Consider the following 25,984-nt stretch of genomic DNA (forward strand, 5'->3'; position numbering starts at 1 on the left):
ATAGATTAATAATAAAATAATATATATTTATATTAAAAGAAAATATATATACATGAACTTATAATTTTTTTTATTTATTTAAGAATATTTATTAGATAAATAAAGGAACTTATATGAACTAAATATTCTTATATAAATATAAACATTAACTTACACTATTTTAATTTTTTTTATTAATTTTATAAGTTTTGTTCTTTTTAATGTTAAAGAATGAAATTTTTTAATGTAAATTTAGTGGTGTTCTACAAAATGTGTTCATAACAATCATTAAGAGATACTAAATCGTTGGAAGAAGTTAAATTTAACCTCTTCAACAAAAAAACGTTGTCACCCTCCTTTACACCAAGTTTAGACAAAGACTTCTATACCCACATGCTTTTAAGACGTGTTGAAATCTTCCTTTTAAATCTATATAATTGTAATAAAAAGTGATCAGTTATGTTTACATGTTGTGTATATGAAAGTTAAGATTTTAATTCCATTTAGGCCATCTGGTCCAGATCGTCCATTAAAGTCATTCCATATCATCTCCATCTGCAAAATGTGTTTTCATAACTCAATCATTAAGAATATACAAAATCGTTGGAAGAAAAAAAAAACCTAAATTTAACCTCTCCAACAAAAATGGTGTCACCTCCTTTACACCAAAATTTAGACCGAGAGTAGCTACCATAAACCAGATGACAAAAAATGTGTAAGGATTCAGAATAGTTCTTCCTATTTGTCTCTTCTTCTTCTTAGTTTAATATGCATTTAGTTTAATATGCATCAGAACAGAGTTAAGGAAAGCAATGTAAATTGCAAGAATCATGGAGTACTGATCATTCATGTGCCTTTATAAGGTCTCAATATAGTATCATAAATTTTCAAATCTAATGTATTGACGAAGTATTCTGTAAATTGTTACAGCAAAGTAAGCAAGTTACCAGATGATTGTATGATGAGAACCTTTACATTCCTAGCTCATAAACATACCACACTCAGCGTGACGAAAATTGTTTATCTAATGCATGACCAAAATCATAATTATTTACATTTATTATTTTATAGTCCGTTTTTTTAATAAATAGTGAGACTCATTAATAAAATTGATGAAAAAATGTATATTTTATATGATTAGAGTAAATATATATATATGGTAAGAGAAAAAAAAATAATTAATTAATAAAAATAAATGAAGAGAGAATAAGAAAAATAAATTACCCTATGATGATGTGGATTATTTTAGAGAGAGCTTTGTTTTATATATATATATATATATATATATATATATATATATATATATATATATATATATATATATATATATATATTCTTTAAAATTTGAATTATTGATCAAATTATATAAAATTTTACTTTGATCTAATATTCATTTAGATTTTTTTTTTTTGTTCATAAACAACCTCCACGGATATGACTTACACTAATAAGGTCTGAAAATTAACCATAAACTATATTACTAACTATTGTTTACTAACTATTTTTAAAATCCATTAGCTCAGAAATCCATCAACTCCAGTTCGAAATTAGCAACGGTCAGAGGTTAGATTTAACACAAAAGGCCAATGAGACCATCTTCAGTTAGCACTGCATCCCCTTTAACTGTAAAAGATAAATAGTTTAGGGTTCGTAAGATATATGCTGTTTAATTTTTTTGAAAAGGAGAAGGAATATAAAGCTTACCACAGGTCGAGGAGAGAGTGAAATTATCTTTGAAATTCATCCGCTCTAGTAAAATACCTTACGTTGTACGGGAAAAAATATAAATGAAGTTTTTATATGATATTTAATTCAATATATTTATATATATATATATATATATATATATAATGAAAGAAATATTTATATAAGATTAATAATAAAATAGCATATATATATATTAAAAGAAAATATATATACATGAAATTACAATATTTTTTTATTTTTTTAAGAATATTTATTACATAAATAAAGGAACTTATATGAACTAAATATTCTTATATAAATATAAACATGAACTTACACTATTTTAATTTTTTTTTATTAATTTTATAAGTTTTGTTCTTTTTAATGTTAAAGAATGAAAATTTTTAATGTAAATTTAGTAGTGTTCTAAAAAATGTGTTCATAACAATCATTAAGAGATACTAAATCGTTGGAAGAAGTTAAATTTAACCTCTTCAACAAAAAACGTTGTCACCCTCCTTTACACCAAGTTTAGACAAAGACTTCTATACCCACATTCTTTTAAGACGTGCTGAAATCTTCCTTTTAAATCTATATAATTGTAATAAAAAGTGATCAGTTATGTTTACATGTTGTGTAGATGAAAGTTAAGATTTTAATTCCATTTAGGTCATCTGGTCCAGATCGTCCATTAGAGTCATTCCATATCATCTCCATCTGCAAAATGTGTTTTCATAACTCAATCATTAAGAATATACAAAATCGTTGTAAGAAGAAAAATCTAAATTTAACCTCTCCAACAAAAATGGTGTCACCTCCTTTACACCAAAATTTAGACCGAGAGTAGCTACCATAAACCAGATGACAAAAAATGTGTAAGGATTCAGAGTAGTTCTTCCTATTTATCTCTTCTTCTTATTAGTTTAATATACATCAGAACAGAGTTAAGGAAAGCAATGTAAATTGCAAGAATTCTGTAAATGTATTGACGAAGTATTCTGTAAATTGTTACAGCAAAGTAAGCAAGTTACCAGATGATTGTATGATGAGAATCTTTATATTCCTAGCTCATAAACATACACCATACTCAGCGTCTGCGGATTCGAAAATTGCTCATCTAATGCATGATAGTGTCTCACCCGTCCAAAATCATAAATAAAATGAATAGGTGAGAAACCAAAAAGTAAAAGAAGGAATATGTGAGAGAAAGAAAATTTTACAAATATTTGTATTGGTTTTCTCTTATTTATGTTTAATACCCATTAATTTATTATATATTAAATTTAACGTTTTTCTCTTATTTATGTCTAATTTTTCATTTATTAAATTGAACATTTTTTTATATTAAGATAAAATAATAAAAATAATAATTATGAAAGAGAAATTAGTAAAATAAAACAAAAATTAATTAGTAAAGATAAATTAATAAATGGTAATTATGATAAGAGAGAAACGGTTATAAAATGTTAAAAAAATATAATGAAAGAAATATTTATATAAGATTAATAATAAAATAATATATATTTATATTAAAAGAAAATATATATACATGAACTTAAAATATATTTTTTTTTATTTAAGAATATTTATTACATAAATAAAGGAAGTTATATGAACTAAATATTCTTATATAAATATAAACATGAACTTACACTATTTTAATTTTTTTTTATTAATTTTATAAGTTTTGTTCTTTTTAATGTTAAAGAATGAAAATTTTTAATGTAAATTTAGTGGTGTTCTACAAAATTTGTTCATAACAATCATTAAGAGATACTAAATCGTTAAAAAAGTTAAATTTAACCTCTTCAACAAAAAACGTTGTCACCCTCCTTTACACCAAGTTTAGACAAAGACTTCTATACTCACATGCTTCTAAGACGTGCTGAAATATTCATTTTAAATCTATATAATTGTAATAAAAAGTGATCAGTTATGTTTACATGTTGTGTAGATGAAAGTTAAGATTTTAATTCCATTTAGGCCATCTAGTTTTATATGATATTTAATTTAATATATTTATATATATATATATATATAATGAAAGAAATATTTATATAAGATTAATAATAAAATAATATATTTATATTAAAAGAAAATATATATACATGAAATTACAATATATTTTTTTTATTTATTTAAGAATATTTATTACATAAATAAAGGAACTTATATGAACTAAATATTCTTATATAAATATAAACATGAACTTACACTATTTTTTTTTTTTATTAATTTTATTAGTTTTGTTCTTTTCAATGTTAAAGAATGAAAATTTTTAATGTAAATTTAGTGGTGTTCTACAAAATGTGTTCATAACAATCATTAAGAGATACTAAATCGTTAAAAAGTTAAATTTAACCTCTTCAACAAAAAACATTGTCACCCTCCTTTACACCAAGTTTAGACAAAGACTTCTATATTCACATGCTTCTAAGACGTGCTGAAATATTCCTTTTAAATCTATATAATTGTAATAAAAAATGATCAGTTATGTTTACATGTTGTGTAGATGAAAGTTAAGATTTTAATTCCATTTAGGCCATCTAGTTTTTATATGATATTTAATTCAATATATTTATATATATATATATAATGAAAGAAATATTTATATAAGATTAATAATAAAATAATATATATTTATATTAAAAGAAAATATATATACATGAAACTACAATATTTTTTTTATTTATTTAAGAATATTTATTACATAAATAAAGGAACTTATATGAACTAAATATTCTTATATAAATATAAACATGAACTTACACTATTTTAATTTTTTTTATTAATTCTATAAGTTTTATTCTTTTTAATGTTAAAGAATGAAAATTTTTAATGTAAATTTAGTGGTGTTCTAAAAAATGTGTTCATAACAATCATTAAGAGATACTAAATCGTTGGAAGAAGTTAAATTTAACCTCTTCAACAAAAAAACGTTGTCACCCTCTTTTACACCAAGTTTAGACAAAGACTTCTATACCCACATTCTTCTAAGACGTGCTGAAATCTTCCTTTTAAATCTATATAATTGTAATAAAAAGTGATCAGTTATGTTTACATGTTGTGTAGATGAAAGTTAAGATTTTAATTCTATTTAGGTCATCTGGTCCAAATCGTCCATTAGAGTCATTCCATATCATCTCCATCTGCAAAATGTGTTTTCATAACTCAATCATTAAGAATATATAAAATCGTTGGAAGAAGAAAAACATAAATTTAACCTCTCCAACAAAAATGGTGTCACCTCCTTTACACCAAAATCTAGACCGAGAGTAGCTACCATAAACCAGATGACAAAAAATGTGTAAGGATTCAGAGTAGTTCTTCCTATTTATCTCTTCTTATTATTATTAGTTTAATATACATCAGAACAGAGTTAAGGAAAGAAATGTAAATTGCAAGAATTCTGTAAATGTATTGACGAAGTATTCTGTAAATTGTTACAGCAAAGTAAGCAAGTTACCAGATGATTGTATGATGAGAACCTTTATATTCCTAGCTCATAAACATACACCACACTCAGCGTCTGCGGATCGAAAATTGCTCATCTAATGCATGATAGTGTCTCACCCGTAAGAAGGAATATGTGAGAGAAAGAAAATTTATGTTTAATGCCCATTAATTTATTATATATTAAATTTAACGTTTTTCTCTTATTTATGTCTAATTTTTCATTTATTAAATTGAACGTTTTTATATTAAGATAAAATAATAAAAATAATAATTAGGAAAGAGAAATTAATAAAATAAAACAAAAATTAATTAATAAAGATAAATTAATAAATGGTAATTATGATAAGAGAGAAACAGTTATAAAATCTTAAAAAAATATAATGAAAGAAATATTTATATAAGATTAATAATAAAATAATATATATTTATATTAAAAGAAAATATATATACATGAACTTACATTATATATATATTTTTTTTATTTAAGAATATTTATTACATAAATAAAGGAAGTTATATGAACTAAATATTCTTATATAAATATAAACATGAACTTACACTATTTTAATTTTTTTTTATTAATTTTATAAGTTTTGTTCTTTTTAATGTTAAAGAATGAAAATTTTTAATGTAAATTTAGTGGTGTTCTACAAAATGTGTTCATAACAATCATTAAGAGATACTAAATCGTTAAAAAAGTTAAATTTAACCTCTTCAACAAAAAACGTTGTCACCCTCCTTTACACCAAGTTTAGACAAAGACTTCTATATTCACATGCTTCTAAGACGTGCTGAAATATTCCTTTTAAATCTATATAATTGTAATAAAAAGTGATCAGTTATGTTTACATGTTGTATAGATGAAAGTTAAGATTTTAATTCCATTTAGGCCATCTAGTTTTTATATGATATTTAATTCAATATATTTATATATATATATATAATGAAAGAAATATTTATATAAGATTAATAATAAAATAATATATATTTATATTAAAAGAAAATATATATACATGAAACTACAATATTTTTTTATTTATTTAAGAATATTTATTACATAAATAAAGGAACTTATATGAACTAAATATTCTTATATAAATATAAACATGAACTTACACTATTTTAATTTTTTTTATTAATTCTATAAGTTTTATTCTTTTTAATGTTAAAGAATGAAAATTTTTAATGTAAATTTAGTGGTGTTCTAAAAAATGTGTTCATAACAATCATTAAGAGATACTAAATCGTTGGAAGAAGTTAAATTTAACCTCTTCAACAAAAAAACGTTGTCACCCTCTTTTACACCAAGTTTAGACAAAGACTTCTATACCCACATTCTTCTAAGACGTGCTGAAATCTTCCTTTTAAATCTATATAATTGTAATAAAAAGTGATCAGTTATGTTTACATGTTGTGTAGATGAAAGTTAAGATTTTAATTCTATTTAGGTCATCTGGTCCAAATCGTCCATTAGAGTCATTCCATATCATCTCCATCTGCAAAATGTGTTTTCATAACTCAATCATTAAGAATATATAAAATCGTTGGAAGAAGAAAAACATAAATTTAACCTCTCCAACAAAAATGGTGTCACCTCCTTTACACCAAAATTTAGACCGAGAGTAGCTACCATAAACCAGATGACAAAAAATGTGTAAGGATTCAGAGTAGTTCTTCCTATTTATCTCTTCTTCTTATTATTAGTTTAATATACATCAGAACAGAGTTAAGGAAAGACACTACAACAAAATATACTTTCGGTGACCCATAATTGCCAACGCATATTAAGCGTTGGCAAAAGTAAGGAGAAAAAAAGGTTTTTGCCAACCTTTAAGTGTTTATGACAATCTTTATTATTTTAATTTATATTTAAAAACCTTCAAACAAAAATTAGATAGCATTTTTTTTAATATTTTGTTTCATTGTTTTCTATTTTACTTATTTTTGTTAATTTTAATTTTATAAATAAAATTAAAATTAAATTATCTATTTTTTTTATCTCAAAGTTCACATTTATTTATATTTTGAGTTAATTAAATATAATTTTATTATTAATATTAAATTAATTAAATAAAATTAATATTAGATTAAATATAATAAATAATTTCTTTAAATAAATACTATAATAAATTAACTATTAAATAATTCAAGTTTAAAATAAATGTATTTATAATTTAATAAATTAATTTTAAAAAAAAACTTTGAATATTTACTATTTGAGTTCTTAAACCGTCTTTATTCATTATATATATATATATATATGAAGTTAGGTTAAATGGAATTGGAAAGTTTTCTCAATCTCAGAGTGGTCGTTCTCTCAATCTCTATTTGGTCGTTCTCCAATCGCGCCATCACCAACATTGCTCCCGTAGCTCACACTAGCAGGTAAATGAATCTTATAGCTTCCTTACCTTGATTTTGTATTCCAATCTAGCTAGTGAAGATTAGAGAGGGAAGAGCTCATTTATGGAATTCAGGGGTAATGACGAAGAACTTTCTTCCGCTTCATGGAGAGGGGAAGAAGAGGATAAGTTTAAAGACGCAAAAATGAAGGTCACCAGCTAGCAACTTTGGAAAATCTCATCACATGATTCCGATTCCGATGATTCGCTTAGATCCCGAACTCCGTTATAGTTTCCAGCGTAACTTCTAGGTCTCTCTTTCACTCGCTCTATCTCTTTCTACATTATTAACGAATATGTTGCAGTAATATGTTGATTTAGGATATTAATTGTTGTTAGAGGGTATGAAATTGACAAAATATGTTGATCCAAAACCCTCCCTTGCTGTCCCTTCCGTCTGAAACCCTTTCCGAAGCCGCTTCCCTCCTACAGCTGTTGTTGCTTCCAGTTTCAGGGAGAGTAGACCAGGTCTCTATCATTCTCCTCATCTATTTCGCACCTTCTTCTATCAATCTTATCTAGTCTTAATCGATTGTATTTTTTATGATAATGCAGGGAAAGCATATGGAAAACAGAGTTGTTTTCAATCCAACATTCCCCCTAAATCTATGGTACGGTAATGAATTTTGATTTTATTAGACTTGAATATGTGAGAAAAAGAAAGGAATAATATAGTTTTTATATAAAATGGGATAAAGGGAGTACATGTTATAAAGGGAGTAATAATATAATTTTGTTTGATCTATCACTTTCAGCAGTGTTATCTTGTCCTCCATTGTGATGATTTCATATCAAAAACATGAAGTTAAGTTTCTCAAATGAGTTTTGGAGTCTTTTATTCTGTTTAGCAATGAGATTCCGAAATTGATTTACAATCTTTTATTTTCTTTTGAAGCTAGTTAACTGGATCAATCGTTTCGTTAAATCTGTTTTGTGGATGTTCGAGTGGGCTGTGGAACTACCCGATGAGTTACGCGATGCGAGAGAGTGATAATATTGAATCTTTAGCGAGTAGATTTGGGGTTAGTATGGCTAGTATTGAATCTGTTAATGGAATTGTTAATTCTGATAATGTTATTGTTGGATCTATTTACTATATTCCTTTAAATTCAGGTACGTATCAATATCATCATTCTTTTTTATTTCTTAATCTATTATTGCTTGATTGAAACAGAGTTTAATGTTTTTTACTTTTTTTTGTTCAAATGTTTGCAGTTCCTGGTGATCCATCATATCCTGCAGAGAGCGTTGTTCCTCCAGCTCCTACTTCTACTCTAGCACCGCCTGTTCATGATGTTGCCTGGTAACATGGATTGGAGTAGTTGAATTTGTCAAATGAAGGTAAGAGTAAGATGCTGATAATCTCAAGTAGAATAAAAATATCTGGATATATTCTAAACAGATTGTTCCATAGCAGGAGATTTTCTTCATCAAGTATTGACTGTAACTGGAGATTTTTTTGTGCTTCAGGAAGAGGACACGATAATCTGTTCAAAATGCTATAAGAATGGGAACTATGGGGTGAACAGGTCTGCAGATAATTTCAATCTCATTCAAAACATTATTAACAAGACTAAATCCAAACGAGTCTCATTCTCAAGAGAAAACTGAAGCAAAAGTCCAAGACAATGAGCTTGAGCATAAGGGTGAACAGAATGGAGATACTGAGATGGAGACACCAACTCTGAAGAGAAGACGAAGTGCTTCACCTTCAGACAATAGGGGTGCATTGATGGAACAGGTTACTACTCTTTTCTCTTCATAAATCTAGAAATTCGTATATCATAAATCATGGACATTTTTACTTATTTAAATTTAAATTTAAACATTCACACACACTATATTTAAAATCAGTATCAGATGGTTTAATTAGAACAAAGTGATTTCAAATCAATCATCCAGTTTCTAAAGTTTTATTGATTTGATTCAACGAATAATTACTCACCTTTCTGTTATAATACACAATTAAGGTTAAAAATTCAAGCTTTCAAATGACATGTTACTCGACTGTGTCATTTCAAGAGGTTTTTCAGTGAAAGGATTATTTGAAGGTTTCAAATTTTTATTACCCTTATGTTGGATAGTTTGCTTCCCTGTTCTCTTGTTGGATAGTTTGTTATCAGTTCCTCTTATGTTGAATATCAACTTTCTGCAAACTTGGTAGCTCTCATATCCTCTTTAGTTGGTCCACATATCACTGCCTCTGCGGCCTCTACTGCCATCACAGCACTCTGTCATGAAATCCAATGTCCAAATGAGATATTTGATGGTGATGATAGTGGCGATCATGTCTTAGGTTCTTCTCCTGAAGACATCCTTGAGAGGTTAATATCTTCATGGTTTTTTAATAACGATATCTCTATTTTCTTTTGTTTCAATGTTTGGATTTTTTACCTGCTCTCTTCTCCATTCAGAGAATACCGGGATGAAGGTACAGAGGCTGGTGGAGGTCTTGGTGAGTTAGGTTAGTATATGTGAACTGTAGCTAATTTAAATATTTTTGCTTAAAAATGTACAGCAAACTAAGTTATTGTATAGTTTGACTAGTGTAACCGCTTCCATCTTTTTTTAATATTCTTGTTCACGTAGAAACTCATTCAACCCAAGAAAAAGACACGATACATTTTTTAAATATTCTTGTTCATATATTCATGAAACCACATCAATTCCTGCTATATGTCTTCTTCCATTGGTTATACCTCGAGCATGATTATTGATGTTGTTGGTAAGATTTCTTTTCATTATTTGGTAAAAAAATATCATTTCTCTCCTTTTCCTTTCTGATTATGAACTTAATGAATAGACAAAAAGAACCCCACACTAGTGTCTCCATTAGAATGTCGAATGTTGGTTCTCAACTCAATTGCTCAATCACATTGTCTGTGCTATGTGATCTCGATGGACTTCAGGTGACCTTTTAGTCATATTCATCTTTTTTTAAACTTGATCAAGAACCGTCCTTGATTTACTCGTCTGGTTGTTTGAAGATATTATCGATTAATGGAAATGAATATGGTTGATTTGGTTCTTAATGATTGTGTAAGTTTATTTAATTCTTAATCTGTTTTTCATGCCACATTTTTGCTAATTAAGTTAAAATATTTTCAGAATTGTATATGTATTTGAAAGTTAAAATATTTTCAGAATTGTATATGTATTTCAAAGTTAAAATATTTTGAGAATTGTATATGTATTTGAACCTTATTTACTGTGGCAGGTATTGTTTATTTATCTTACTTCCTTTGGCATATGGAGTCTTGAATATACTGAAGAAGAAAGATGGTGAAGGTGATCTCACACTTCTCCATCGTCATCTCCGGTAAAGATAACAGTTTCTTCTTCATCTTCTACATTTCGTACAATCGGATTAACCAGTCCGATCCGGGCAACTTTCAGGTTCAAACAATGTTAATTCACCTCTGAGTGGAAACAGAGGACAGAGAGCTTCTAGCGGCGGGGGAGGAGGAAGTCGTCTTCTTTCCGTTTCAAAAGACACCGATGAATTCGTAGCTTACACAGTTCACATTCCGCCGACACCCGACCGAGGAACGACATCGGAATCTCAGAATAGTCCGTTGGAGAGCAGAAAGAGTGCGGCCGGAGGACCCCACATCGGGTCTTATGTAAAGGATACGCTTTATACCGGCGGGTTCAATTCGGTGACACGTGCCCACGTAATCGATTCATCTATCAACGATGGAGAAGAGATTGGGAAATCAGAATTGATTTGTGAAATCGAAGGTTGTGATGATAATGCACAGGATAAGAATTGGAAAGGTCAGTGTGAATGTGGGTTTAGAATTTGGAAAGATTGTTATTTGGATTGTATTTCTAATGGTACTGGATATTGTAATGGTTGTAAAGAGGCTTATAAGGATTTAACCGATTATGAAACCTCTGAATCTTCTAGTTCTGATACTGAGAATTTATTAATTTTGTTATAATTAGTATAAAATAATTTTTCTTAATAATTATTCAATTTAAAAGTAAAATAAAAATATTTAGATAAAATTGTAAAAAAAATCAATATTATAATATACAAGAATTTTTAAAAATTAAACAGACTTTTAGCAACGCTTAAATTAAGGTTACCGACGCTTAATTTAGCGTCGTTAAAACTTACGCCCACCCTGCTTATGGCGACGCAAGATTAAGTGTCGGTAATATTTTTTGCGACGCTTTTAAGGATTGGCAGAAGTCTTTTTAAGCGTCGCCGAAAGTCTTTTTTGTTGTAGTGAGAAATGTAAATTGCAAGAATTCTGTAAATGTATTGACGAAGTATTCTGTAAATTGTTACAGCAAAGTAAGCAAGTTACCAGATGATTGTATGATGAGAACCTTTATATTCCTAGCTCATAAACATACACCACACTCAGCGTCTGCGGATCGAAAATTGCTCATCTAATGCATGATAGTGTCTCACCCGTAAGAAGGAATATGTGAGAGAAAGAAAATTTATGTTTAATGCCCATTAATTTATTATATATTAAATTTAACGTTTTTCTCTTATTTATGTCTAATTTTTCATTTATTAAATTGAACGTTTTTATATTAAGATAAAATAATAAAAATAATAATTAGGAAAGAGAAATTAATAAAATAAAACAAAAATTAATTAATAAAGATAAATTAATAAATGGTAATTATGATAAGAGAGAAACAGTTATAAAATCTTAAAAAAATATAATGAAAGAAATATTTATATAAGATTAATAATAAAATAATATATATTTATATTAAAAGAAAATATATATACATGAACTTACATTATATATATTTTTTTTTTATTTAAGAATATTTATTACATAAATAAAGGAAGTTATATGAACTAAATATTCTTATATAAATATAAACATGAACTTACACTATTTTAATTTTTTTTTATTAATTTTATAAGTTTTGTTCTTTTTAATGTTAAAGAATGAAATTTTTTAATGTAAATTTAGTGGTGTTCTACAAAATGTGTTCATAACAATCATTAAGAGATACTAAATCGTTAAAAAAGTTAAATTTAACCTCTTCAACAAAAAACGTTGTCACCCTCCTTTACACCAAGTTTAGACAAAGACTTCTATATTCACATGCTTCTAAGACGTGCTGAAATATTCCTTTTAAATCTATATAATTGTAATAAAAAGTGATCAGTTATGTTTACATGTTGTGTAGATGAAAGTTAAGACATCTGGTCCAGATTGTCCATTAGAGTCATTCCATATCATCTCCATCTGCAAAATGTATTTTCATAACTCAATCATTAAGAATATATAAAATCGTTGGAAGAAGAAAAACCTAAATTTAACCCCTCCAACAAAAACGGTGTCACCTCCTTTACACCAAAATTTAGACCGAGAGTAGCTACCATAAACCAGATGACAAAAAATGTGTAAGGATTCAGAATAGTTCTTCCTATTTGTCTCTACTTGTTATTATTAGTTTAATATACATCAGAATAGAGTTAAGGAAAGCAATGTAAATTGCAAGAATCATGGAGTACTGCTCATTCATGTGCCCTTATAAGGTCTCAATCGAGTATTATAAATTTTCAAATCTAATGTATTGACGAAGTATTCTGTAAATTATTACAGCAAAGTAAGCAAGTTACCAAATGATTGTATGATGAGAACCTTTACATTCCTAGCTCATAAACATACCACACTCAGCGTATGCAGATCGAAAATTGCTCATCTAATGCATTATAGTGTCTCATCATAAATAAAATGAATAGGTGAGAAACCGAAAAGTAAAAAAGGAATATGTGAGAGAAAGAAAAATTTACAAATATTTGTATTGGTTTTCTCTTATTTATGTTTAATGCCCATTAATTTATTATTTATTAAATTTAACGTTTTTCTCTTATTTATGTCTAATTTTTCATTTATTAAATTGAACGTTTTTTTATATTAAGATAAAATAATAAAAATATTAATTAGGAAAGAGAAATTAGTAAAATAAAATAAAAATTTATTAGTAAAGATAAATTAATAAATGGTAATTATGATAAGAGAGAAATGGTTATAAAATGTTACAAAAATATAATAAGCCTATGTGAGCTATGGTGAGAGCGTGAATGTCACCCTCCATTTATTTTATTAAGCATCATTATATATATATAGATTACCCTATAAATAATTTGTTGGTTAATATAAAAGTTAACTTATTGGTAATAAATATTAAATACATAATATATATATACATACATAAAATAATAAAAATCTCAAGTGGTTTAGCGATTAAAGTGATCACATTTGATGCTTAAGATTAGGGTTCGAATCTCAAAACATGCAAATTTGGATTTTCGAGAATGTATTATTGACTATAATATATGGTTGCGCAACTTTTAAACTAATGATACGAGACATTTAAAAGTGTGAGGTCACAAGATGGATGTCGGGTAGTGGTGGTTTGTCAGTCGAATGGATAAAGAGGTTAGATTTGTAAAAAAAGGTAAAAGGTTTGTTTGAAATGAAAAAGAAAAATAGTTTAAAAAATATATATATAATATGTGGATTATACGTGGATGAGATATGTTATCTTAAATATTTTTGACATTTTTTGAGAACTTCATATACAAAAATAGAATTTTACAACTTTATAAATAAATTTGACACATCGCTCCAACTTTATAAATAAAATTAGCATTTTTCCCGAAATAAAATATATGTTAACATTAAAATTTAGATTATACTTAATTTTTATAAATTAAAATTAATTTTAAATTAATTAAATTTAAATAATATTAATTTTATCTAAAATATTTATAGATAAATAATTTTATATATATATTTTTATCCGTATAAATGTATAGAATTTATGGATTAAGAGGATTAATTCTTTACTTTAATATCCTAAATATATATATTAGGAAATATATATATATATATATATATATATATATATTATATAAATGAGAATTTTTTATGATTTGGTCATTTGATTTTAGAAAAAAAAAACTACTAAACATTTAAGATTTAATTATTATTAATTTTTTAAAGTAAGGAATTATTATCATTTTAGTTTATTTTACAACTATTAAAATATATATAATTTGACCAGTAATTTAAAAGATGAATTTGATGGTTAGTGCAGCATAACATTAAAGGGTGTGGGAGGTTATATTATTTACCGGAGGAAAGTTAATTAAGGTAATTAATTATTTTATTACTTATCTTAATTAATAATGCATTAATTAATAATTATGATTGTTATAAACGTTACATGTAGTTACAGAGATTTATATAATGAAAGGTTTTTTTTTAAAGATGTATTAAATAATGTGAGAGTATAATCTAATTTTGTTATATTTTAATTATGAAAAGAGATAAATGATGGAAATTTTGGAGGGTAAATGATTATGTCAAAAGATAAAGAACGAGGAGAAAGAAAATAAATAAAATTTGTTATTTTTTCTACTAATTAGATTGCGCTCATTTTCACTCAAATTTCATTTCTCAAATTGATTTTTCATTCAAATTTTATTTCTCAAATTCATTATGTCAATCATTTCTCTTTAATTATATAATATGATTTATTTATTTTTGTAAGTACGTAAATAATTATTATCCAAGTTGTTTTATTTTTCTATATTTTTATTTTTTTATTTTTTTTTAAAGGTGATCAGTTTGATGGTTAGTGTATAGTAAAAGGGTGGGGAAGTTATCTATATATATAATGATGCTTAATTTTTAAAGTGTCCGGATTGCCGGGTCGAGAGCTGTGGTTAATTTAAAGTGTCCGGATTGCCGGGTCGAGAGCTGTGGTTAATTTGGATACTTGGGTCGGATTGTGGGTTGACCCGTTTTTAAATTTAAAACGGTTAAAAATAAAATTAAAAATGCTAGAAGTATGATTCGAACTTGCAACCTAACAAAACAAGTACAACTCTTTAACCAACTAGGCTACAAAGACTTTATATTTTAAATTCAATACCAAATTTGATAAACGCGGGACGTTTTAATATTAATATAAGTTCAACTTTTTAACTAACTAATCTATATATATAATGATGCTTAATTTTTAAAGTGTCCGGATTGCCGGGTCGACAGTTGTGGTTAATTTGGATACTTGGGTCGGATTGTGGGTTGACCTGTTTTTAAATTTAAAACGGTTAAAAATAAAATTAAAAATGCTAGAGATATGTTTCGAACTTGCAACCTAACAAAACAAGTACAACTCTTTAACCAACTAGGCTACAAAGACTTTATATTTTAAATTCAACACCAAATTTGATAAACGCGGGACGTTTTAATATTAATATAAGTTCAAATTTTAAACTAACTAATCTATATATATATATATATATATATATAATGATGCTTAATTTTTAAAGTGTCCGGATTGCCGGGTCGAGAACTGTGGTTAATTTAAAGTGTCCGGATTGCCGGGTCGAGAGCTGTGGTTAATTTGGATACTTGGGTCGGATTGTGGGTTGACCCGTTTTTAAATTTAAAACGGTTAAAAATAAAATTAAAAATGCTAGAAGTATGTTTCGAACTTGCAACCTAATAAAATCTATATATATAATGATGCTTAATTTTTAAAGTGTCCGGATTGCCGGGTCGAGAGTTGTGGTTAATTTGGATACTTGGGTCGGATTGTGGGTTGACCCGTTTTTAAATTTAAAACGGTTAAAAATAAAATTAAAAATGCTAGAGGTATGTTTCGAACTTGCAACCTAACAAAACAAGTACAACTCTTTAACCAACTAGGCTACAAAAACTTTATATTTTAAATTCAACACCAAATTTGATAAACGCGGGACGTTTTAATATTAATATAAGTTCAACTTTTAAACTAACTAATCTATATATATATATAATGATGCTTAATTTTTAAAGTGTCCGGATTGCCGGGTCGAGAGCTGTGGTTAATTTAAAGTGTCCGGATTGCCGGGTCGAGAGCTGTGGTTAATTTGGATACTTGGGTCGGATTGTGGGTTGACCCGTTTTTAAATTTAAAACGGTTAAAAATAAAATTAAAAATGCTAGAAGTATGTTTCGAACTTGCAACCTAACAAAATAAGTACAACTCTTTAACCAACTAGGCTACAAAGACTTTATATTTTAAATTCAACACCAAATTTGATAAACGCGGGACGTTTTAATATTAATATAAGTTCAACTTTTTAACTAACTAATCTATATATATAATATGCTTAATTTTTAAAGTGTCCGGATTGCCGGGTCGAGAGCTGTGGTTAATTTGGATACTTGGGTCGGATTGTGGGTTGACCCGTTTTTAAATTTAAAACGGTTAAAAATAAAATTAAAAATGCTAGAGGTGTGTTTCGAACTTGCAACCTAACAAAACAAGTACAACTCTTTAACCAACTAGGCTACAAAGACTTTATATTTTAAATTCAACACCAAATTTGATAAACGCGGGACGTTTTAATATTAATATAAGTTCAACTTTTTAACTAACTAATCTATATATATAATATGCTTAATTTTTAATGTGTCCGGATTGCCGGGTCGAGAGCTGTGGTTAATTTGGATACTTGGGTCGGATTGTGGGTTGACCCGTTTTTAAATTTAAAACGGTTAAAAATAAAATTAAAAATGCTAGAGGTGTGTTTCGAACTTGCAACCTAACAAAACAAGTACAACTCTTTAACCAACTAGGCTACAAAGACTTTATATTTTAAATTCAACACCAAATTTGATAAACGCGGGACATTTTAATATTAATATAAGTTCAACTTTTAAACTAACTAATCTATATATATATATATATAATGATGCTTAATTTTTAAAGTGTCCGGATTGCCGGGTCGAGAGCTGTAGTTAATTTGGATAATTGGGTCGGATTGTGGGTTGACCCGTTTTTAAATTTAAAACGGTTAAAAGTAAAATTAAAAATGCTAGAGGTATGTTTCAAACTTGCAACCTAACTAAATCAGTACAACTCTCTAACCAACTAGGCTATAAAGACTTTATATTTTAAATTCAACACCAAATTTGATAAACGCGGGACGTTTTAATATTAATATAAGTTCAAATTTTTAACTAACTAATATATAATGATGTTGAGTAAATGGATACTTGGTTTGGATTGTGGGTTGACCCACCCATAAACTTAAAACGGTTAAAAATAAAATTAAAAATGTTATCTGTAATTTTTTTCACGATTTTTATATTATTACTCGTGCAAATGCACGGGCTAAATGCTAGTATTATTTAAAGGAGAAGAGTTGATTAAGGTAATTAAATATTTTACTAATTATCTTAATTAATATATGTTTTTAAATAAGAATTATGATAATGAGTGTTCGTTATAATTAATATATATTTTATTCCATATTTTAGAGGTATATTAAATATTGTGAAAGTTATGAATACGTTGAAGTTTGCTATATTTTAATTAATTTATATAATTTATGTTTTTTTTTAAATAGTTGGTCATTATTATGAATGAAATGAGTCTTCTATATAATTTATGTTTTATTTAAAATAAATTTAGAACTAATTAGAACATTTATTATTATTATTTTAATTATAAATTATTTATTAATTATATATAGAATAAAGATATATAAAGATTTTTTGTAATTTTTTATTAAAAATAATATGTTATTTTATGAGTTAGATTGAAAATATAGAGAAAGAACATTTTTAAAATCATTCCATTAATGATAAAATTCCTTTGTATAATTGTTATACAATAAAATAAATTATCATAGAAATGTTTAATATATATATATATGATAAATATTTTTATAAACTTGTCATTATCAATATTAAAAAATTAATATTGGTAGGTAAGAACAAATTTATTTCTATTTTGAAAAATTAAGGGTAAATTTGAGCGATGGGGATATGTCGACCTTTAACCCTAATAGGTGATTTTTGTTTTCTTTAAACTTCTAATAATGTTTCAAATTATGATTTAATTTATAAGTATTCAAATAAAACTAAAAATCTATGTGTGTTTTTTTTTTTTTTGTTAGTTAGCATTACCATATGCGTGTTATATTTCTAATTTAGAGCAACCCATAGAACATTTATTTGAGCATTATGGAAGTTGTATAATTTTTAAGAGAATTATAACCATAGAACATTTATTTGAGCATTATGGAAGTTGTATAATTTTTAAGAGAATTATAATTATCTTATTTTTTATTGTCATTTAAATTTGATTACAAATATTAATAAATATATCTATAAATAATAAAATATTTCTTTATTTAATATCAGACAACATTTTATATATAATATTTTTATATAATATATTATATATAATATATCATTTAATTTTTTAATGATTTTCTTTTAAAATAAATTAAAATATTTATTAAATGATATATTCATGTTAGAGAATTTGGGTGAGAGAATAATGAAATGACGAGAGACAATTTAATTGGTTAAAAAATAAAATAATTTATATCTCTTTTCTCACAATGAGGTGAGGTGATGTCACATCATTATCTTTTTCATTTTCTTCTTCAAGTTCTTTTTTTTATCACTTTTTTATAATAATAATATACATTTTTAATATTAAATTAATGAAAAGGCTTATTGGACCAATACTTTATTTTAAATTAATTAAAAATATATGAATTTAAGATTAAAAAAAATCATATAACTTATTTTTCAGTATAAATCTAAAATAACAATTTTTATTATATATCAAGTAATATATTTGTTTGTAATGAATTAAAACAAATTGATCAGTAATATATTAAGAAAATATATTTATTTTAATTGAAATTATAATAAAAATATAAGAACTTTATTAGATTAAGATTAAATATTTTAGTGTACATACTTGAGCAAGAAAACTAGTAATATGTGATAAATGGAGTTTGGTGACAGATCGAGGCAAAGAAAAACTAGTGACACAACATGAGTCATTTGTGCCTAAATCGTGCCAATAAAATCCTAATTAATTAATAAAAAAACTTTAATAATCTTTTATTAATATTAAATGATGTCGACTAATATAGTTTGTTGTGATTAATTGCACGGTAAACTTATCTAATATTTGGTGTAATATCGATTATCTAAAAAAATATAATATTTTTAACCATGACAAAATTGTGAATGTTATTATTAGTGTGCGATTCTAATGTTTTTTTTCATTAATTTTCACATGAAAAAAACAAACTAAATTTTTTTTCACTTCACTTTGCTTAATGTTACTTGTAATATATGAATATCAAGTTGTAATATAATATGTAATAAAATTTAGTATATATATTTTTCATTAATATAAAACAAAACAATTTTTTAAGCACAAGAGTGTATAAATATAGAACTCAGACATCTTAAGTAACTATTAAATTATTAAAAATAAGGCATAAAAGTAAAGAGAAATGTACTGATAACTCATGTTCTCATTACTTATAGTTGCTTATTAATTGTTTTTTTATAACTGATTTACAATAATATTGAGAAATAAAATACACAAAATCACATTTAATTTAATTTATTATTTAATAATTGTGAAACATATTTATCTTAATCTCTAGAAAAATGGGTTGAATTAAAAAATTCATTTAATTTAAAAATAATTTATTTATTTAATAATTGTGATATATATATCTTTATCGTGAGAAGACGAGCCCGAACCTTAAAAGATATAACTAACTTATTTATTCTAGTTGTAATTATGATATATATATAATTAATTAAAAATCTATTAAGATATATATTAATTGTAATTTTAAATTTGATTTGTTTTTATAATTTAATATATTAAATTAAAAACATATATAAAAGATTAATTAATATTTTTTATTTTGAAAATAAAACTTTTACCAACCACTTTAAAATCGTTAGTATAGAGATCTCAATACAACCTAATTTAAAAAGGAGATTTATTACTTTTATAAGCTGTTTTTTTATTTAGTTATTGTATACTGAATCCAAACTCAAATAAAAGCAAACGTTGATATTTTTAGTTAATTTTATATATTTTTTATAATGTGTCTAATTATTTTTATTTATAAAAAATTATATTTTAAAAAACTTAAGAGTATTTTTGTATAAATATTAAAAGTGTTATATCAATATTAATAAAATATAATTAAAATAAGTATTAAATTTAAAATTAGTAATAAAAAGACATGTGTGCTTTTGTCGTGACTCGTGCAATCATGTCCGCCTGAAGTTAATTGTGTCGGGCAAGTTTTGCACCACACAAGGCACAATTTCTTGTCCTACTCTATTATTCGGTTATAAAAACAATTTATTATACAAAAGTTTATTAATAATTTGTGTGTTTGATTAAATGGTTTTTAATATAATATAGTTAACTTTTTGTTTTTTTTAATATAATTAACTAAAGTTTGTAAGAGATCTATGATTTGATCACAAAAGATGTAGGGGTAGGGTGATGATAATACTGGTGATCTTTTTATTATATATCTGAGTTTTAATTTAATTTAAGAAAACTGGTGGTAGCATTTGATTATTGTTATGAAAAATAGAGAAATGGTCATATTTGATAAAAATTATATATATAAATAATATATATATATAAAAAGAGAAAATCCTGAAATAATTTTTTCACTGTTCTGACTTTTGTCTAAATATATTAAAATAGATGGAGAAAAATGACGATTTATTAATATTTTATAAAAAAACAAATTATTATAGGTATATTTAGGTAAAATAATTGGGTATAATCTAACTCTTATCAATATATATAAATATATATATATATTATATATTTTATAAAGGAGAAGTTGGTTAAACAAAATTGCATAAATCATCGTATCAAGAAGTAAAAGCGTTTAATATTTGACTTGAATCGAATATTATATCATATTCGAATTTCATTCGGTTTTCAAATTGAATTTTAAATCAATTCGAATTCAAATATGATTTTCTAATTAGTTTTCGAGTTCAGGTAATTTTAACACGAAAACCAAACCCAAAACCGAATTCATTTTTTATTATTTATTTTATTATATATTATGTAATTTATTATATATAATATATAATAATTTTTTCATAATTCTCTGAACCTAATTCTTTAGTCGTCTACTTCATCTATATTTTCTAAACATAATTACTTAACTGCCCACCTCATCTAATTTTTACATTCTCTAAACCTAATTCTTCATCCGCTCTCTTCATCATATATATATTCTCTAACCTAATCAAATAATCTATCTAGCCTCCCTCGTCTCTATTCTCTTAACCTTCTGTTGGCTTTAACTATTAGATCTTTCTAAGAACATCTATGAAGATATGAAACTCTGGAAAATAGATATTTGCTAAAGAAAAAAAAGTCTTGAAAATCTTAAGTTTTGTATATTCAACATTTACAAACCACCCTTATATAGGAGTAATTAGTCTAGAAACCCTAAATTACTTATACATACAAGCTCAAACCCATTAATAATAAAATAAACCCTAATTGTATAAAAGACAATAAAGAATATAATATATTATATTATATAATATAATAATATACCAATATAATATATTATTATATTATATACACTAACAACAATAAAGGCCTACAACTTTCAACTTTCTGACAATCAATGTTTAAACTCACAATCTCCCCCATAAGTTTGATTTGGTTCGAGATTCTTCACGCCGAGCAGCTCTCGCATCTCTGCAAATTTGACTCTTGCTAGTGCCTTAGTGAGAATGTCTACACGCTGCTCTCTAGTGCTTATGAACTATACATCGATCTGTCGATTCTCGACGCATTCACGGATAAAATGGAACCGAGTGTCGATGTGTTTTCTACGTCCATGAAACACCGGGTTCTTCATTAATGCTATTGCGGACTTGTTGTCAACATAGAGGGTTACCGGCCTCGGCTCGCATCCGAGCACCTCGCTCAACAAGTTTCTTAGCCAAAGTCCTTGGCACGACGCTGCAGTAACTGTCATAAACTCCGCCTCACATGAAAATAAAGCAATAGTTCGTTGCTTCTGGGATTGCCACGTGATCAGACTCCCATTGAGATAAAACACCATCCCTCTAGTACTTTTTCTGTCGTCTGTGTCACCAGCTAGGTCGCTGTTAGTAAAACCAACGAGTTCTTCAACTTCTCGTCCTCTTCTTAACTGAATCCCATAACTCGTCGTTCCCTTCACGTAACGAAGAATGTGTTTTACTGCCTGTTTTTGTAGAGTGGTAGACTTCTCCATGTATCGACTCACTATGCCAACTACATAAGAGATATCGGGTCGAGTGTGCATCAAGTACTTGAGAAACTCGATGATACGCCTATACTCCTTCGGATCCATTAATCTTCCTTCCACATCCTTTCCGAGCTGCAACTTTGCATACATAGGATACTTGCTCGAGTTACACTCCTCCATTGCAAACTATTTCAACACCTTCTTCGCATAAGCCTTCTGCTTCACCTCAATGCTATCTTTCTTCTAGTCCACCTCGATACCAAGAATTAACCTTGATACCAGTGCAACGACAATAACAAGCTCGTACAAAATTCCATGGAGTTCGGAATCCTACGAGATGTTTATGCGGAGGCACCACTAGTAGAGATGGATCTTAATGAACTGTTGTTTCTCACTACCGACGAGCCAACAACATATCACGAGGCGATAGTCGAAGAGTCATGGAATGAGGCCATGAACAAAGAGCTCGAGTCTATCAAGAAGAATAAGATATGGGAGCTCACCGACTTACCACCCGATCACAAGACCATCGAGTTAAAGTGGGTTTTCAAGTTGAAAAGAGATAGCAAAGGCAACATCCTCAAGCACAAAGCGAGATTGGTAGCAAAAGGCTATGTGCAGAAGCAAGGCAGTGATTTTGAGGAGAACTTTGCACTGGTGGCGAAACATTACCTAGTTGGGTTAATTCTTGGTATTAGAGCTAGATTGAAGACATGTCGTCGACAAGATCAACCAGAGATGCGACGGCAATGAAGATTGGAAGAGAAGGGAATGTGACGCTCTCCTATCCGTTACTCACGAAGAGTAACTCCTCGGTTTGGGCATTAAAGATGCGGGTAAACTTACAAGCACAAAGAGTGTTGGAAGTCGTGATGCTCGAAGATGTCGACGTACGGATGGATAGAATGCCTCTCGCCGCCAGCACTCCCTAAGGACGTCCTTCTCATGGTGGCTGAGAAGGATTCCGCCAAACTAGCGTGGGAGACGCTAAAGAGAATGCATGTTGGAGTGGAGAGAGTCAAGGAGGCAAAAGTGCAAACCTTGAAGACACAATTTGAGGCGATTCGTATGAAGAATGGGGAATCGGTGGTTGATTTCGCCATGAAGTTGACATTTATCGTAACTGGTATCCGCTCGTTGGGAGAGAAGGTGGAGGAAATCTCCTCGACGATCATATTATTGAGGTCACCAAATTGATCGATCGTTGTAACGATCTGCATGTATGTTTGTGGTAAGGCTCTAAGGAACTTCTTGACGACGGAGATCTCCTCCACCTTCTCTCCTAACGAGCGGATACCAGTCACGATGGATGTCAACTTCATGGCGAAATCATCCACCGATTCCCCATTCTTCATACGAATCGCCTTAAATTGTGTCTTCAAGGTTTGCATTTTTGCCTCCTTGACTCTCTCCACTCCAACATGCATTGTCTTTAGCGTCTCCCACACTAGCTTGACGGAATCCTTCTCAGCCACCATTAGAAGGACGTCCTCAGGGAGTGTTTGATAGATGGCGGCGAGAGCCATTCTATCCATATGTACGTCGACATCTTCGAGCATCACAGCTTCCCACACTCCTTGTGCTTGTAAGTTTACCCGCATCTTTAATGCCCAAACCGAGTAGTTACTCTTCGTGAGTAACGGACAGGAGAACGTCACATTCTCTTCTCTTTCAATCTTCATTGCCGCCGCATCTTTGGTTGATCTTGTCGACGACATGTTCTTCAATCTAGCTCTGATACCAAATGTTGGTTTTGAATATTAGATCTTTCTAAACACAGATATGAAAATATGAAACTCTGAAAAATAGATATTTTCTAAAGAAGAAAAAGTCTTGAAAATCTTAAGTGTTGTATATTCAACCTTTACAAACCACCCTTATATAGAAGTAATTAGCCTAGAAACCCTAAATTATTTATACATACAGGCCCAAGCCCATTAATAATAAAATAAACCCTAATTATATAAAAGACAATAAATAATATAATATATTATATTATATAATATAATAATATACTAATATAATATATTATTATATTATATACACTAACAACAATAAATGCCTGTAACTTTCAATTTTTTGATAATCAATGCTTAAACTCACACCTTCAGACTTCAATTGTGTCTCTAAGTTTTGATCTATCTAATATTGTTATCTTTTGAGCTTTTTCTTTGTCGCTACTCTTAAATTTTGATCTATTTTCGTCGTTCAACACCTATTTTGAACAAGATTTATCTCCTTCGTTCAACATCTATCTCCTTCATTCAACATCTTAATTCATATTTTATTTTGAATTAAAATAATTCGAATTTAAAATTTGAAAATAAAAGAATAAAGAAAATTGAATTCGATTCGATTTCGAAATATTCGAAATTCGAACCGAATATCCAATCCGAATCCAGTTTGATTTTATTAGAATTTATTCGAACTTGGTTCAATTTTTGAATTGACTAAAAATTAAAAATTTGAAAAAATCAAACCGAGAAACACGAATAACCAAAAAACTAGACAAACACCTTTGCTAAGAAGAGTATAAGAGAATGGTCAATTAGTAGGTTCAATTCCATTGCATCCTCTCATTAATGAGAGGTTTAAAACTTTACATTAATAAAAACTCATTTTGGTGCAAGAAATGCAATACCCATCAATAGTGATTTTTTTTTTTAAGATAAGTGTGTAATTGCATGTTCTAAAAATAAAAATAAATAGACAGCACTTTTCTTAAAACTACATTTTTTTTTGTATTAAATTTATTTAAAGAGTTAAATAATTAATAAATGATTTATTGGTATCAAATTCCTACTATTCAATTTTCAATATATCAATGTATATATGTGTGTGAGAGAGAAACAACTTTTTTTTAGTTAAATCTAAATAAAAGAAATAGGAAAACACAACTTAAGAGCATGGTTAGTTCCATTCCTTATTTAGATACCTCTTTTCTTGATTTGTTGCTAATTTGTTGAAGCCATGAAGTAATTGTAGATACCTCAAAATTTGAGGTTGCATTTTTAATCTTTTATTTTATTGGATTATTTTTGCATTACTCATAAACTATATATGGAAGAAAGGGTTGTTGTGTTGTTACATGTTTATTTGAATGTGTAACTTCAGTATTTAGACATCAATATTTTCTTTTATTTATTCTCAACTTATGCGGATTTCTTTGACTACAATTACAAGGTTCTTGTAACGAAAAACTAAAAAAAATATAATTGTAGTTAAAGAATTTGTTGAAGAAACTACCGGTGATCGATGTGTGGTCACACGAGTTCTTTCTGATGTATGTGTTGAAATGTGTAAGTCTTTTTTCTCACCACTGATTCTATGAATTTCAATCATCATACAGAAAAAGTAT

General features: G+C 27.3%; 1 protein-coding gene across 25 annotated transcripts; it reads left to right on the plus strand.

Annotated features, from left to right (window-relative positions):
* The first annotated feature begins 7,397 nt into the window (after positions 1–7,397).
* On the plus strand, positions 7,398–11,491 carry LOC124944526 (cellulose synthase-like protein D5). 25 transcript variants are annotated; one of them, XM_047484800.1, is made up of 12 exons: positions 7,404–7,991; positions 8,079–8,134; positions 8,279–8,636; positions 8,739–8,864; positions 8,941–9,052; positions 9,125–9,264; positions 9,636–9,847; positions 9,938–9,987; positions 10,327–10,432; positions 10,511–10,562; positions 10,741–10,842; positions 10,920–11,491. In XM_047484800.1, the coding sequence occupies exons 6-11, from the start codon at positions 9,193–9,195 to the stop codon at positions 10,807–10,809; spliced, it is 561 nt and encodes a 186-aa protein (XP_047340756.1). In that variant the 5' UTR covers positions 7,404–7,991; positions 8,079–8,134; positions 8,279–8,636; positions 8,739–8,864; positions 8,941–9,052; positions 9,125–9,192; the 3' UTR covers positions 10,810–10,842; positions 10,920–11,491. The 25 variants fall into 25 exon arrangements, 4 of the variants coding, with proteins under 4 accessions (XP_047340756.1, XP_047340755.1, XP_047340754.1 ...); XM_047484799.1 differs by having other exon boundaries at positions 8,994–9,052; XM_047484798.1 differs by having other exon boundaries at positions 8,994–9,264; positions 10,741–10,811.
* Positions 11,492–25,984: the final 14,493 nt, after the last annotated feature.

This window comes from Impatiens glandulifera, chromosome 7 (assembly GCF_907164915.1).
Source record: "Impatiens glandulifera chromosome 7, dImpGla2.1, whole genome shotgun sequence".
Classification (NCBI taxonomy): domain Eukaryota; kingdom Viridiplantae; phylum Streptophyta; class Magnoliopsida; order Ericales; family Balsaminaceae; genus Impatiens; species Impatiens glandulifera.

Bases quoted from the DNA above. Each gene is read 5' to 3' on its own strand.
- LOC124944526 (XM_047484797.1), top strand. From the start codon at position 10,803: ATGGTGAAGGTGATCTCACACTTCTCCATCGTCATCTCCG. The intron at 10,843-10,919 runs GTAAAGATAACA...GGCAACTTTCAG, and splicing joins CTTCTCCATCGTCATCTCCG to GTTCAAACAATGTTAATTCA.